Here is a 15,014-nt window from a genome sequence, read left to right as displayed (position 1 = left end):
GTTTTTTTTCTAAGGAAGACTGGCCCTGGGCTAACATCCACGCCCATCTTCCTCTACTTTGTATGGGACGCCGGCACAGCATGGCCTGACAAGCGGTGCATCTGTGTGCGCCTGGGATCTGAACCTGCAAACCCTGGGCCCCCGCAGCGGAGCGCGCGCACTTAACCACCATGCCACAAGGCCGGCCCCAAGACAGTCAATTTCTTGACACAGGCAGTTGTGAACAGAACCTGGAGGTATCTATCACAAGAAAGAAAACAGTCAGGAGTTGCATACACCGCTATTCTAGAGGCCTTCACTGACGATCATGATGTAGTTAGTGCTCCTGGGCGTCCTGCTCAGAGACAACACTTGGGCTGGGGGAACATATCCATAGTCTTCACTCTTCGATTCAGGCCAAAGTTCTCCCAGAGTCCTCTGCATACACTATTGGTTTGGGGGGGCAGGAGGATGCAAGAAACCTTCACATTCCATCGCTGACCTGTTGTCAGCTGTGCACTTTTTAATAAACCAGGCTAAACTGCAAAATGGCTCAGCATTCAAGTGTCTTCTGCCCCTAGCATTTAGTTTGACGAAGACTACCCAGGTACAGCCAAGACACTGAGGCTTCATGGGAGATAAAAATCAAAGGCCATCTGTGCTCTTAGAATGTGTAAAGCTTAAGTGAGAAACGCAATTTATGGAACTATAAGTAGAGAATAATCCCATTAAAAATTAGATAAGTGCAGAAAAGGCAAGAAAGACAACTCCATAACAATGTAACGGTGGGATTATGAATGGCTTTTATTTTTATTTTTACTGGGCTAAATTTTCTAATTTCTCTCGAGGAATGTGGCATACTTCTTAAAAGTAATTAATTAAAACGTTAGCATTTTTTTCTCCTTGACTCAAAAATTGGAACAATATTTTAAAATATGTTTGTCATTTTACAAAGTTCTTTAAAATGAGTGTGAACTCATTTATTTTTTTTTGAGTACCTCCTGTTGCTGGCAGTTTGTTAAAAATGAAAGTTAAGTTTTGGATGTTAGGTTCTCAGCTGTAAAGCTGGAGGGAACAAGGGACCACCTTCTTGCACCTGGCTGCACGTGGGTCTGCCAGGGTCGAGGGCTGGTTGGCATCCAGGCAGCAGAAGGAAAAGGCAGGGAGAATAGAGATTAAGGCACTGCTCCCCAAAGTTCTGACAGCCCTCTCATCCCCTCTGGGATTTCACAATTCCTTTTGGGGCCGGATGTGGAAAATCCCTGGGATCTCTGAGGAAAAACATGAGACCCTAGGCTTTACCCATTACATCCCATCAAAGTCACCTTCCTGCACGCGGGTGAGGCCTTCACACCCAGATGTTGAGCAGCAGTTCGTTGGGAGCAGCAGTATTGAATGTGGCCACCAGATGGCGCCAGAGGCCTGGGCTGAGAAAGCCCAGGTTTGTTAGGCTGTCAGAGGGCGTTGGAGGAAAGTCGGACTGGGAAAGCAACTAGGCTGTTGGGAGGGGATGCTGAAAAATCAACACCAGGGCTAAGGAGGTGCCCTTGCCAGCAATCGATAGCTTTTTTCCTTATAATTTATTATATAATATCTTCAAGTTAAGAAATTTAGGAAATTTAGATAAGAAAAAGAAGGAAAAAAAATCCATTGTGTTCTCCAACTAGATGGCCCCCAATGATACTGCTTCCTGGGCTTCACACCCCCTGTTGTCCCCTCCCACACTGTACCAGGGTTGGGGTGACCAACAGAATACAGCAGAAGTGATAGTATGTTGCTTCTGAGATTAGGTTGTAAAAGACTCGGCAGATTCTCTCTCTCTCTCTCTCTCTCTCTCATGAGCAGCCCTGTGAGAGGCCCACGTGGTGAGAAACGAACCTCTTGCCAACAGCAAAGTGATCTTGGAAGCAGATTCTCCAACCCCAGTCAAGCCTTCAGATGACTGCAGCCTTGGCCAACAGCTTGACTGCAACCTCCTGGAAACCTTGAACCTGAACCACCCGGCTAAGCCCCTCCCAGAGTGCTGTTCCTCAGAAACTGCTTTAGGCTTTGGGGTCAGTTGGATCTGGTTTGTGTCCTAGCTGACCAGCTACTGGCTGTGATACTGCAGACAAGCCACTCCACCTCTTTGGGCCTCTAGTTCTTCTGTAAGATGAGAACAATAATAGCATTTACTCACGCCTTTAAATGAGATAATGTGTGCAACATTCATGATTAACTGCTAACTGCTTTTTTATATAGGCAGAGGCAGAAAGTTTCCTTGGAGTAGATGTCTTTGTTCTGAGAAGTTAATTGAGTGCCCTGATTAATAATGCAGATGTAGTGAGTGTAGGTACTTATCGTTATTATGTCTTTCCTGAGGCAGAGCAAAAAGGCCTCTCCCCTTGGTGTGCACAGTTTTCATACAGAGCAAGAGGCTTTCTGGGAAGGAAAGGGCTGAGACTCCCCAACTTTTGGTCTCTGAGATTTGCAATTAAGGAAACCTATTTTGGTGGTTCAGGGTGACATTGACCGTGATCCATCAGTGTAAAAGAATATTAAAAGCCCCAAAAGGGGGGCTGGCCCTGTGGCTTAGCGGTTAAGTGCGCGCACTCCGCTACTGGCGGCCCGGGTTCGGATCCCGGGCGCGCACCGACGCACCGCTTCTCCGGCCATGCTGAGGCCGCGTCCCACATACAGCAACTAGAAGGATGTGCAACTATGACATACAACTATCTACTGGGGCTTTGGGGAAAAAAAAGGAGGAGGATTGGCAATAGATGTTAGCTCAGGGCCGGTCTCCCTCAGCAAAAAGAGGAGGATTAGCACGGATGTTAGCTCAGGGCTGATCTTCCTCACAACAACAACAACAAAAAGCCCCAAGAGGGAGGCCATCATGAGGGAGAAGGGGACCTGTGTTAGGGATGTAGGTTCAGGACTGGGGTTTGTATGGGAGGCATATGTTGCAGCATGTGTCTGGGGCGAGAAGCCCCTCTGGATCCAGCCATCCTGGACCATTGTGTTTTGGGGGAGCGATAGCTGAGCACGTGAGGGTGAAGGATGAGAACCATGACCTTGGAGTTGTTCTGTGGAGTCTGACTCTGGCATGGCAGGGGTCTAGGCCTGCAGCAGCACTGCAGCAGTGGGCAATAGACCCATGCCCATCAGATTGTGCAGGACCAATGACACAGCAATGACCAAAGACAATGCCTGGTCAGATTTTTCATTCTCTTCCTACATGGCCTTTGGAAGCAGGAATCCAGTGGACTGAGTTCCTCAGAAGTTCTTGGACAATTTGAGGTGGAGATAGGCTCTGGAATTATGTGAGAGATAATAGACTTGTGCTATTAAGGCAGGTATGGTCTCGAGCCATTAGTTGGGTAAATAAAAGATGTGATTTAATTTGTATTTTCCAGATGGTGAAGCAGATTGTAGGAGTTGGGTAAACTAACTGCTGTTGTAACAAACAACACCCAGGTCTCAATGCCTTAATACCTATGTCACAGTTTAATGTTGCTGGCACCATTCAAGGACCTAGGCTGGTATAGGTTTCACCACCTTTAACCCAAACCTCTCAAGCTCATCCAGAGTGTCACCATCCAGCTAGCAGATGAGGAAGACACACTGGAAGACAATGTGTGGGAGGTTTCTGTGGGCGGGGTTTGGAAGTGACATATATCGCTGTCATGTACATTCTGTTGGTAGGAAAATAGCATTTTGCTGTGTGCCCAGGAAGAAGAGGAGAACCGTGGATATTGGTGGGCACTGGTGGTCTGGGCCACATTGGTCAGGCCAATGGATGAAGTGCTTAGCACAGTGCTTGGCACATAGTAGGGATTCCATAAATGGCGTTATCCTCCTCCCTTCCTCCCTTCCAGAGCCACATGTCTGGGGAAGGAGTAGATGGGAAAGAAAAGGCCTCTGTTTTCCTGCATTGGCATGGTGACCCAGCTACTTCTAAATGTCTTGTTTAATGGATCTAACAGGAGTACTGGGAGGTGTTGAGTCCTGATTTTGGTCCACAGTATGGTTACGGGAGGAACCTGCAACTGCGAGCTCTGGCTCATCAGCGACGTGCACCTTTATTGGAGATGTGTTCTTGCAGCCTCCAGTCATGCCTTTAATTACTTGCCTGAAGCTCCTGAGAATCTCAAAGAGGTGAAAGAAATCCTCAGCCAGCTCTGAACAACTCCCAAGGGATGACACTAATTTGCTTCTTTGCAAACTTTTCCTAACTCTTTGCCTCAGCTCCTTGGAGTATAATTAGTTGCCAAAGGCTGTCATCATGCTGTAGAGCCTGGAGTGGGCCCCAGAAAGCAGAGGACTGACTGATCATTGAACTCAGAACAGAGAACTAATTGGCTCTTTTTCTTCCCTTGATGATATTTGTAGCAGCAGAGAACTTTTTCTACTAAATGCGAAGAGGCCAATATCTGGAGGGCTAATGGAAACAACTGAGAATACATGAATTCAATCAACAAGTTACTATTTTTTTACATCTATAGTATTATGTTATGCATACTGTTTTTTGACTTGCTTTTTTTGTTTTTTTTTACTGAACAATACATTTTGGAGTTCTTTCAATATCTGTATATATATCATCAATATCATTTGTATCAGTTAGCTTGGGCTGCCGTAACAAAGTGCCATAGACTGGGTGACTTAAACAACAGAATTTATTCTCATAGTTCTGGAGGCTAGAAGTCCAAGATCAAGGTGTTGGTGGATTTGGTTCTGTAAGGGAGGAAGACAATTCCTCTACCCTCTAGGTCCTTCTGGCTGGCCTAAGAATTAAATTGACATGAGACAGAATAACAGGAGAAAATCAAACAAAGCTTTATAACATGTATACATGGGAGAAACCCAGGAAAACTGAGCAACTCCCCAGATTGGCTGAGGTTGCCACCTTAAATGCCATCTTCAGCTAAAGACAAAGTAGGATGTTGGGGGTGTGGGGAGTTAGTTATGGGAGATTACCAGAAAAAGCACAGTAAACAAGAGTAAGGTTATGTAGATTTAAGTCCTTGCCTTCCGCATTGATAAGAGTTTCTAGAGATAAGGTCATCCCTTTCTTCCTGGTACAGAGAGGGAGATACCTTTACAAATGGAGATTTCTCTTACAAATGTAAATGTCTCTTACAAAGGGTAACTTCCACTTGGTTTTCAGAGCTTTTGCCATGTCTGCAGTTTTTAAAAAAATAACCAGCCCAAAATAATCCTCCTGCCAGAGACACATCTTGAGGTGGCAAATTCTGCTCCCCTACAGTTCCCTGATGAGGGCTCTCCTCATGGCTTGCAGAGGCTGCCTTCTAGCTATGTCCTCACATGGCACAGAGAGAGAGAGGGAGCTCTTTCTCTCTTCCTCTTCTTACAAAGGTGTTAATCCCATCATGAGGACCCCACCCTTATTACCTCATCAAACCCTAATTACCCTCCAAAGGCCCCATCTCCAAATACCATCACATTGGAGATTAGGGCTCCAACACATAAATTTTTGAGGGACACAATGCAGCCCATAGCACCATTCTTTTTTAATTTTTTTATTTCAGTTTCATTGAGGTATAACTGACAAATAAAATTGTAAGATATTTAAAATGTACGTCACGGGGCCGGCCCTGTGGCTTAGCGGTTAAGTGCGCGCACTCCGCTGCTGGTGGCCCAGGTTTGGATTCCGGGCGCGCACCGACGCACCGCTTCTCCGGCCATGCTGAGGCCACGCCCCACATACAGCAACTAGAAGGGTGTGCAGCTATGACATACAACTGTCTACTGGGGCTTTGGGGGGAAAATAAATAAATAAATAAAATCATAAACAAAAAATGTACGTCATGGTGATTTGATACACAAATACATGGTAAAAGGATTCTCCCATCTAGTTAATAGACATATTCATCACCTCACAACCTCACATCCTGATCTTTTTTTTTTGGTGAGAACATTTGAGTCCTCCTCTCTCAGTAAATTTCAATTATACATACAGTGTTATCAGCTATAGTCACCATGTTATACATTGGATATTCAGACCTTATTCATATTATAGCTGAAAGTTTGTACCCTTTTACCAACCTCTCCCTAATTCCTCCAAACCCCAGCCCTGGCAACCACTTTCTATTCTTTGCTTCTATGAGCTTGACTTTTTTTTTTTTTTTTTTTTAAGAACCCACATATAAGTGATACCATGTAGCATTTGTCTTTTTCTGTCTGACTTATCTCACTTAGCATAATACCCTCAAGGTCCACCCATGTTGTCACAGATGGCAGGATTCCCTTCTTTCTCACGACTAAATAATAGTCCATTGTATATTACATCTTCTTTATCCATTCAACCATGGATGGATACTTGGGTTGTTTCTTGTTGGGAAGTCTTTGTTTACTGATTCAATCTCCTTACTATTAATTGATCTGTTTAGATTTTCTATTTCTCTAGGATTCAGTCTTGGTAGGTTGTACATTTCTAGAGATTTATCCATTTCTTATAGATTGTCCAATTTGTCAGCATATAATTGTTCATAGCAGTTTCTTATGATCCTTTGTATTTGTGTGGTATTAGTTGTAATGTCTTCTCTTTCATTTCTGATTTTATTTGAGTCCTCTTTTTTTCTTGGTTAGTCTAGCTAAATGACTTCTCATCAGAAACCATGTAGGCCAAAGGGCAGAGGGATTACATATTTGAAATGCTGAAAAAAAAAAAATAAGCCAAGAATTCTACATCCAGAAACACCTATCCTTAAAAATGAAGACAAAATAAAGACATTCCCAGCTAAAATGAGAGAATTTTATTTGTAGTAGACCTGGTTTACAGGAAATATTAGAGGAAGTTCTTTAGGAACTGATATGATATGGTAACTCAAATCCACATGAAAAAACTCAGGATTATCTGTAAAAGTAATTATGTAGGAAATCATAAAAGATAATGTGAATATATATTTTTCTCTTAACTTACTTAAAAGACAATTACACAAATTAAAAATTATAAAGTTGCATTGTTGGGCTTATAGCTTATAAAGATACGATATATTTTATAATAATAGCACAAAGAAAAGGGGAAGGAAATGCACCTATATTAGAGCAAGAAAATGATACCAGATGGTAGCTTGAATCCATAGGAAGAAATGAAGAGTAGAGGAAATGGTAAATATGTAAGTTAAGATAGAAGATTCTAAAAATATATTTTTGCCCTTTACTTCTCTTTATTTTAGAAAAGATATCCTCTAAAGTTATTCTTTAGAAGATATAAAATTGCATGAAGGAATAATTACAATGCCATATTATTGGATTTGTATATAATAATATATATGACATTAATAGCACAAAAGAGGCAGGAGGGAATGAAGCTATATTGTAGCAAAGCTTCTATATTTTCTGGAATTAACAGTATTAATCTGAAGTAGATTATGATAAATTAAGAAACATATTATAATTCTTAGAGCAATGACTAAATTTAAAAACCTCAAAAACATTAAAAAAATCAACCAAGGGATTAAGTGGTACACTAGTAAATATATATTTCACACAAAAGAAGGTGATAAAGGGGTAACAGAAAAAAAAGGATATGAAACATATCGAAGACATAGAAAAATAGCAGACATAAAGCCAACCATATCAATATTTAGCTAACATTAAATATAAATGGATTAAACATTCCAATCAGAGGCAGAAATTCTCAGACTAGATCAAAAAAACAAGATCCAACTGTATGCTTTCTACCAAAGATACGCTTAAGATTTAAAAACACAGTAAGTTGAAAGTAAAACGATGGAAAAGATATACCATGCAAACAACAACCATAAGAGAGACAGAGTGGCTATATTAATTTCAGACAAAATAAATTTTAAAGAAAGTCTTACTAGACTTAACTAGTCTTACTAGAAACAAAAAGTATTAGTATAGACAGAGAAAGATATTTTATAATGACAAAAGGACAAAATTCATCAGGAAGATCTAACAATTATAAACATCAGTAATAAACATATATGCACCTAAAAACAGAGCTCCAAATACATGAAGCAAAACTGACAGAATCGAAGGAAGAAATAGACAAATTCAACAACAAATCTGGAGACTTCAAAGCCCTACTCTCAATGATGGATAGTACAACTAGACAAAAAGTCATGAAGGACATAGAAGACTAGATAGTACTATCAACTAAGTGAATCACATTGGTATCTTTAAAACACTCCACACAATAGCAACAGTAGAAAACAAATTATTCTGGTCATCATCATGTCACATAATTATGGGCAATGAGATGTAAAGACAAGTCTGGTGGGTCCTTCTGAGCAAGTTTCCTTTCTTGATTCAGATACCGATATTTCCTGCTCATCACTTCCTTCCTCTTTCTATGTGAAATGCTGATGTGATTCTGGAAGTGGAGTAGGATCTTACAATCATGAGGCAACCATGAGGATTGCATTAGTCAAGGATCTGAGAGGAAACAGTACACACTTAGATGAGGTAATTGGGGATAACTTAATAGATAGACTAGTGTAGTAGACTAAATGGAAGCCAGCAAGGAATGGTGAAGGACCCAGGGCTAGCAATAGCTGGGATTCTTTATCACTTCTAGGCCGAAGGAGAAAGGAAGGAGAGAGAGTTGCAGCTGTAGGAGAGGGTTGATTGACAGGAACTGTGGACTTTAGAGCAATGCAGTCACTGCCAACCCACAGGCCTATAGGGAAGGTTGCAGGAGAATAAATACACCAGACTCACTCTCCTCTCGTGGTGATCCCATGCTGGTGCCCACCACATTGGCTAAACTTAACCAGAAACCATAGTGCAGAGGGACCCATTGAAGCAGTCCATGAAGGTCACCTTACAGGACATACAATAAGCTGAATAACAGTGGAAGTGGAGCTGGTGTGCAAACAGAGAATGTTCAGAAAAGTCACTCCTGATGCCTCTCAGTATCTACCCTTGTCCTCATTTTGTATAAAAAGTTTATGTCTGCTGCATAGGTGGTTTAATCATAGTTCCATGGGATGCTGTCAATTCAATCGTTATCCCATCTGAACTCTAAAGTATTAGCTACTACCCTGTTCTTGATATAAGGTAGTGGGAAAAAAGGGAGGCTAGAAGCAATCAGCATAAAACAATTTTGCTCCAGTCCCGGCTTCTGAAGCCAGTTAATAGGCCTAAACAGATATTCATAGCCTACACTGCCCTTAGACATAGGTATGTCGGGCCCCTACTCCAGGCCCTGTGCCTCAGGAAGCCCTGTGCTTTGGAGCACCTTGCTCGAAATTTTTTAAGTCCCCATCTAGCGCTTGAGAGAAAGCAGGGTCAACTTCTTTACTTACCAGGAGAGAAAAAGAAACGAAAACAAAAACAAAAACATTTACTTAGAACGGTTCCGATTTCTTGGGTTTCAGTCATGGGAGGTTATGAAGGTGTCAGGCAGCCAGATACAAATCAAATGCTTTGTCACACCTGTAGTTCAAGATTGAAAATACACATTTTGATTTATTCATATTGTTGTTAAACAAGTTTGGCAAGCCTGCTCAAAAGTTAGAACTCTCTTCTCTCTGAGTCATGCAAAAGGGATTTCAATTATTTTAATATTTGCATATATTTTCTCCTCTTTGATTAGAGACCTGTGTCAAAGGTTGAGTTCCCTAGGAAACACCCCTGAGATTGAGTTAGTGTGTAAAAGCTTATTGGGAAGTGCCCTTAAGATCAACACCTATAAAGGCGTGAAGGAAGCGGAATTGGGCAGAGGGAGAAGTTGAACTATGATGCAGAAACAAAAAAGGTCTTGGATGGTCCCAGAGGGAGCTTTAGAGCTGGATGGCCCTTTAGAGTTGTTCCAAGCTGAGGCAAGAGGCCCCGGCCTTTTTACCACCAAATTGACCAGTCATTGGCTGCAGCCTGCTGGAGGAGGAAGATGTGATATTGGTGCCTCCCTGGGGGAAGGCCAATTTCTTTGGAAGCAGCAACTGTGAGCTCTGAGCAGCCATCACTCCTGGCAGCTGAGGGAATGAGCAGCTTTATCCTGAAGAGGGATCTGGGTTGCTTACAACATCCACTACAAATCCTTTCCTTGTATCAGATATTCCTATAGGGAGCATGTTGTCTTTAATTCTGAGTCCAGGGTAGCTTCTGCTGTAATATCAACAGAAACAATTCCCATCTAAGAACTTTTTAAAGAGAATTATGTGAGAGAAACCCTAAACCTCAAACCAAATTCTTTAAATGAGAGTTGTCTGGAAGTCTGGAGTTGCCAGGTTAATGGTAACAACAATAACTTCCATAAATGCAGCTCCTTACTATTACTAAATGCTTTCACCTCCCCTTCTATCTCATTTGATTCTCTATATAACCCTAGGAAATGATAGGAAAAGTAGCTTTAACCTCATTTTAAAATGAGGAAATAGGCGAGGCAAAGGATAGTGAAATCCACTTTGGCATTTGTTTTTGGTGTCATTCCTTTATTAGGATATGTATGCCTGACGTACCACATCACTGAGACGTTATTGCTCAGAGACAACAGTACTATATGTTAGGAAACAGACTGTGTTTTGGCATCAGATTTCTCTGTACAACCATTTAATCCACTCAGGGCACCTGTAAGGGACTATCTTTTTGCCTAAATTCAAACTACTAGTAATTGGTAGAATAGGCCCTCCAGACTGGGTATTTAGACTTCAAATCCCAGACTCTCTGCTTTATTATAGTATTTCTTTGTGTGATAGGATTTAAGGTATGATACCTGACTTATTCCCAGCACCTCCTTTGGAAACTGGTACAAATGAGGCTGTACCAATCCCATTGAGCTTCACATCAGGGTCTCTCCTGTTTCTACCCAACCACCTCTCAATCCACAGTCTCTTCATGGCATTTTTCACCTCCATGTTTCTCAGCGTATAGATCAGAGGGTTCAACATGGGTGTGATGATAGTGTAAAACACAGCCACCATTTTGTCCTCAGCAAAAGTGGTGGAAGGCCTTAGGTAGACGAAGAGGCAGGGAACAAAAAACAAGATCACCACAGCGACGTGGGAAGCACATGTGGACAGGGCCTTGCGCCTCCCCTCTGATGAGCGGGTCTTGAAGGAAAGCAAGATGACAGTGTAAGAGCCCACAAGAATGACAAAGCAGCTTAGTGAAATCACGCCACTGTTGGCCACCACAATGAGCCCCACCACATACATGTCTGTGCAAGCCAGCTTCAGTAGAGGGTGGATGTCACAGAAGTAGTGGTCAATCAGGTTGGGGCCACAGAAAGGCAGTTGTACAGTGAGGATGGTCCGGATGAAGGAATGCACAAACCCTCCTAACCAACAGGTCACCACCAGTATGGAGCAGACCTTCCAGTCCATGATGGTCGTATAGCACAGAGGCTTACAGATGGCCACGTACCTGTCATAGGCCATCACTGTGAGGATAAAGATCTCTGTGCAGCCAAACAGATGGACACAAAAGAGCTGGACCATACAACCAACAAAAGAGATCCTTTTGACCTGGGCTTGGAAGTCAATAATCAGCTTGGGGGCTGTAACAGAGGAATAGTAGATGTCAACAAAGGATAGGAAGCTAAGAAAGAAGTACATTGGAGAGTTGAGATTTGGGCTCCTTTGGATAGTCATTATAGTGAAAAAATTTCCAGTCATGAGGATCATATAAAAGAGTAAGAACAAAAAGAAGCATAGTTGCTGCACTTGCTCATTTTGGGAAAGACCCGTGAGGATAAATTCAGTAACATTATTTTCCATGGAATCTGGGCAGTTCACAAGAGGAAAACACTGTCTGACTTTACCTATAGGAAAAACATATAAAGGCCAATTAGATTTGGGCACATGGTACTATCACACTATTAGTATTATTTTAAACAATTATTCACAAAATTTCTCACTTAGGGTATTTGTTTGAGTAAAGTCTGTTTCATAAGATTACCAGAGATTGAAAAAGAGGGGAGGGGTAGGGAGAAAGAGAAAGAGAGGGAGAGAGTGGTAGAGAGAGAGAGATAAAGGAAAAATTACAGTTTGATAGGCTTTAAACAGATTTAGGAATGCAGTCTAGGCTCTCCAGTTCAGCATCAGTTGTCTGAAGCAATGTTGCTCCAGAATTTGAATTAAGTCTCTCATTAAATTGAGGCTTCAAGTGATAACCTCCACTCTATTTACTCCAGGATGCTTTCTGCCTATTTTCCAGTTGATGTATGGGATCTAAGTAACCACACACAAACACACACACATTTGTGATCATAAGTATGTAAGTCTTAAAATGTACAACTTTGAGTCAGACCTGGGATATAACTAGCCTTTTATGTGACTCTTTGGCCTCCCAAATTACCAACAGCCTGATTGGTTTTGTCAATTTTAGGTTATACCAGGACTGCATTCTTTGTCACTCCTTATATGTCTAAAAGTTAGGACATGCATAGCCGCTTTACAAAAAGGAACTACCATTTGTAAGATGCTCATGATTTCAGATCCTAGTTAACATTAGTAGTTGTAGGACATGGGGAGAAAATAACTCTCAGCTAGGTTTAGTCTGCCTCTGACAATGACCAGCTGTGAGACCTGGGGCAAGTTGCCTACCGTGATAGAGATGCAGTTTCTTTGGCCATTGGGTTGGACTCTACATGAACACCAAGTTTTCCTCCAGCTTTAACAATATAACTTAAAATTTGGGATGATCTTTTCAATACAATGAATCACTGTCATTGAATGTGGTTTCTTTGTTTCGTTACCTTTGTATTCTTTTGAACCAAAAGACGTGCAAAAGTGGGGACAAGGTGTACGTTCTTTATTTTTGTATTGCCTGAGTACAAATACTGCTTCCATTAGTTTTGCAAGTCTTTTCTTATTTTGTTTTCTTTTGTTGCACAAACCCTTGTGTCCAAGGCTTTGGCAAGTCATTTAAGCTTTTGAGCCTCAGTTTCTTCATTCTTCAAATGGAAATGCTACTGACTTCTTTTGACAATTGTTTTAAGTACCAAACTTAGACCAGTATATAGTAAGTGCTCATTGAATTACGTCTTTTTATTTTCCAACTAGATTCCCAGTACTTAAAATATTTTATCATGAAAAATTTCAAACATATACAAAATGCAGATAATTATATTATAAATTCTCATATAATTATCATTTAGATTAAAAAATGATTAAAGTTTTACTATGTTTGCTTCATCAATCTCTCTTTTTCATTTCTTTTTTTCTTGCCAAAGTATCTTAATACAAATCCCACTCACCATGTCATTTCAACTTCTACTTGCTCTGGTGTCTGTGTCTCTAAAAATAAGGAATCTTCTTACATAAACACAAAGACATGATCACATATAACAAAATTACCAGTAGTTTCCTGCTATTAACCAATTCCTGGTCTGCTGGAGCCAAGTTTTGTTCCCATCTCTCCTTACAGTGCTTGGTTGAGTGCCTGCTAGGTCTGCTTGTTACCGTATGGTAGCTCACTGTGGCTACCGAGCACTTGGAATGTGGGTAGTGAGACTAAGAAACTGATAGCTAATAACTTTATCCACAGTCATGTAGGTGGTCATTGGTGGAACACAGATTCAACCTTGATATAGTCTCTTAGCCTGTACTACATTATACCATATATAAATATATAATTTCTATTGGCCTTTAAAAAATATTGATAATAGCTTTGGGATCCTCTTTACTGTTTTAGGGTCTCTGGGATAGGAATTGCTACTTTAATTAAGCCAAACAAAATTTAATTAACTATAATAGACACCAATACACTTTAATAAGTTATGGAGTCCTGATATCTATGCCCTAGGAAGACCCATTGGCTTTATAATCAATTGGTAATTTCTGGTATAGGATGGGCACAGTCTTAGAAAATGGTTCAGATTGTGGACAGGAATATTCAAACTCTGCCATTTCTCCTGCCAGAGTCTGGGACTCAGTAGGATCCTTTGTCTCACCTTCCCTCCCCCTACTGTCACCTGCCATATGGTGCTGGGACTAAGCATGAATTATTCTACATTCTGGAAGGCAATAGTACCTTTTAACATGTAGTTGAATAAGTAAAAAGGCAAAACCTATTGATGGGGCCTTAGGCTTCACCAAATGCTAAATTCCAATGCCTTAACTAAATACTGAATCACTGAAAAAATTTGTCAGCAGATTTTTCCTGAAAAAGGTGGGTTTGAAAAGTCTGCAGTAGAGGCATTTCATGACCCTTTAGGTATCCTCTGTTTATTTCTATAATATTTAAAATCTTTGTCTTTTAGACTACTTGTGTGTCTCCCCCTATAGAATGTGTGCTACTTAAATGCAGAAACCATTCCTATTTGTATGGATCCCCATCACTTGATCCTGAGCCTAGCAAATACATTAGGACTCAGTCAACTTTGTAGGAGGGAGGGATAGAGGGAGAAAGGAAATAGATTAACTGGTTTATGAATCTTTCTAGATAACCTGGTTTTAGCACTATCCATTGCCTTGCATAGAAAACTTGTTAAAGCACAAACTTTTATTAGATAGAGCTGGATTTTCAACCTCTGGCCCCACCAATTACCAGCTGTGTTGCAGTAACCAAGTAATTTCACCTATTTAATCATTGTCTTCATCTGTGAAATACAGATAACTACTTCCTGCCTCATACAGTTGATGTGAGAATTAAAATAGCTAATGCACATAAAGCTTAGCGTAGTGTCTGGTGCATAGGAAGTTCTTAAGAAATGCTAGTTATTCTTATTTTTATCCTGCGTATCACAAAGATGGGAAACATAAAGCAAGAAAGAAAGATAATGAAAGAGACTCACTTACCTGGAGAGTAGGGAAATCTTCCCATCGTTTCCCCGCTTCTGGGTCCTATGAATCCTCTACCCAGCTATGACCCCTCCGAACACTATTCCTATTCCAATAGTCTTAGATTTCTGTAGGTCAGAGCAGGTATGTTGCTTTGAAAAATAGTCTGTCCCTCATTTATTCCTTAGAATTGCTGCCTGGGTCGCAAAGCTGAGGTTATTTTGAATGCTGAAGCAAAGCGAAGATTCACATTGTTAAGTTGTTGGCAGGGGCTCAGTTAGCAGCAAGGACCGAGGGTAAATACAATAGAAATATGTGACTTTGGGACCATCCCGAAGGTTA

General features: G+C 41.0%; 1 protein-coding gene across 1 annotated transcript; it reads right to left on the bottom strand.

Annotated features, from left to right (window-relative positions):
• Positions 1–10,649: 10,649 nt before the first annotated feature.
• LOC101408845 (olfactory receptor 4S2-like) lies at positions 10,650–11,666 on the bottom strand. The gene has a single exon (XM_004436965.3). It carries the CDS (start codon positions 11,664–11,666, stop codon positions 10,650–10,652), a length of 1,017 nt encoding a protein of 338 aa, XP_004437022.2.
• Positions 11,667–15,014: the final 3,348 nt, after the last annotated feature.

Source organism: Ceratotherium simum, chromosome 34 (assembly GCF_057802395.1).
Source record: "Ceratotherium simum simum isolate JZ-2026a chromosome 34, ASM5780239v1, whole genome shotgun sequence".
In the NCBI taxonomy this organism is placed as follows: domain Eukaryota; kingdom Metazoa; phylum Chordata; class Mammalia; order Perissodactyla; family Rhinocerotidae; genus Ceratotherium; species Ceratotherium simum.
Note: the sequence above shows the minus strand (reverse complement) of the source record. Positions and strands in the feature narration are given on the sequence as shown.

Bases quoted from the DNA above. Each gene is read 5' to 3' on its own strand.
- LOC101408845 (XM_004436965.3), bottom strand. From the start codon at position 11,666: ATGGAAAATAATGTTACTGAATTTATCCTCACGGGTCTTTCCCAAAAT.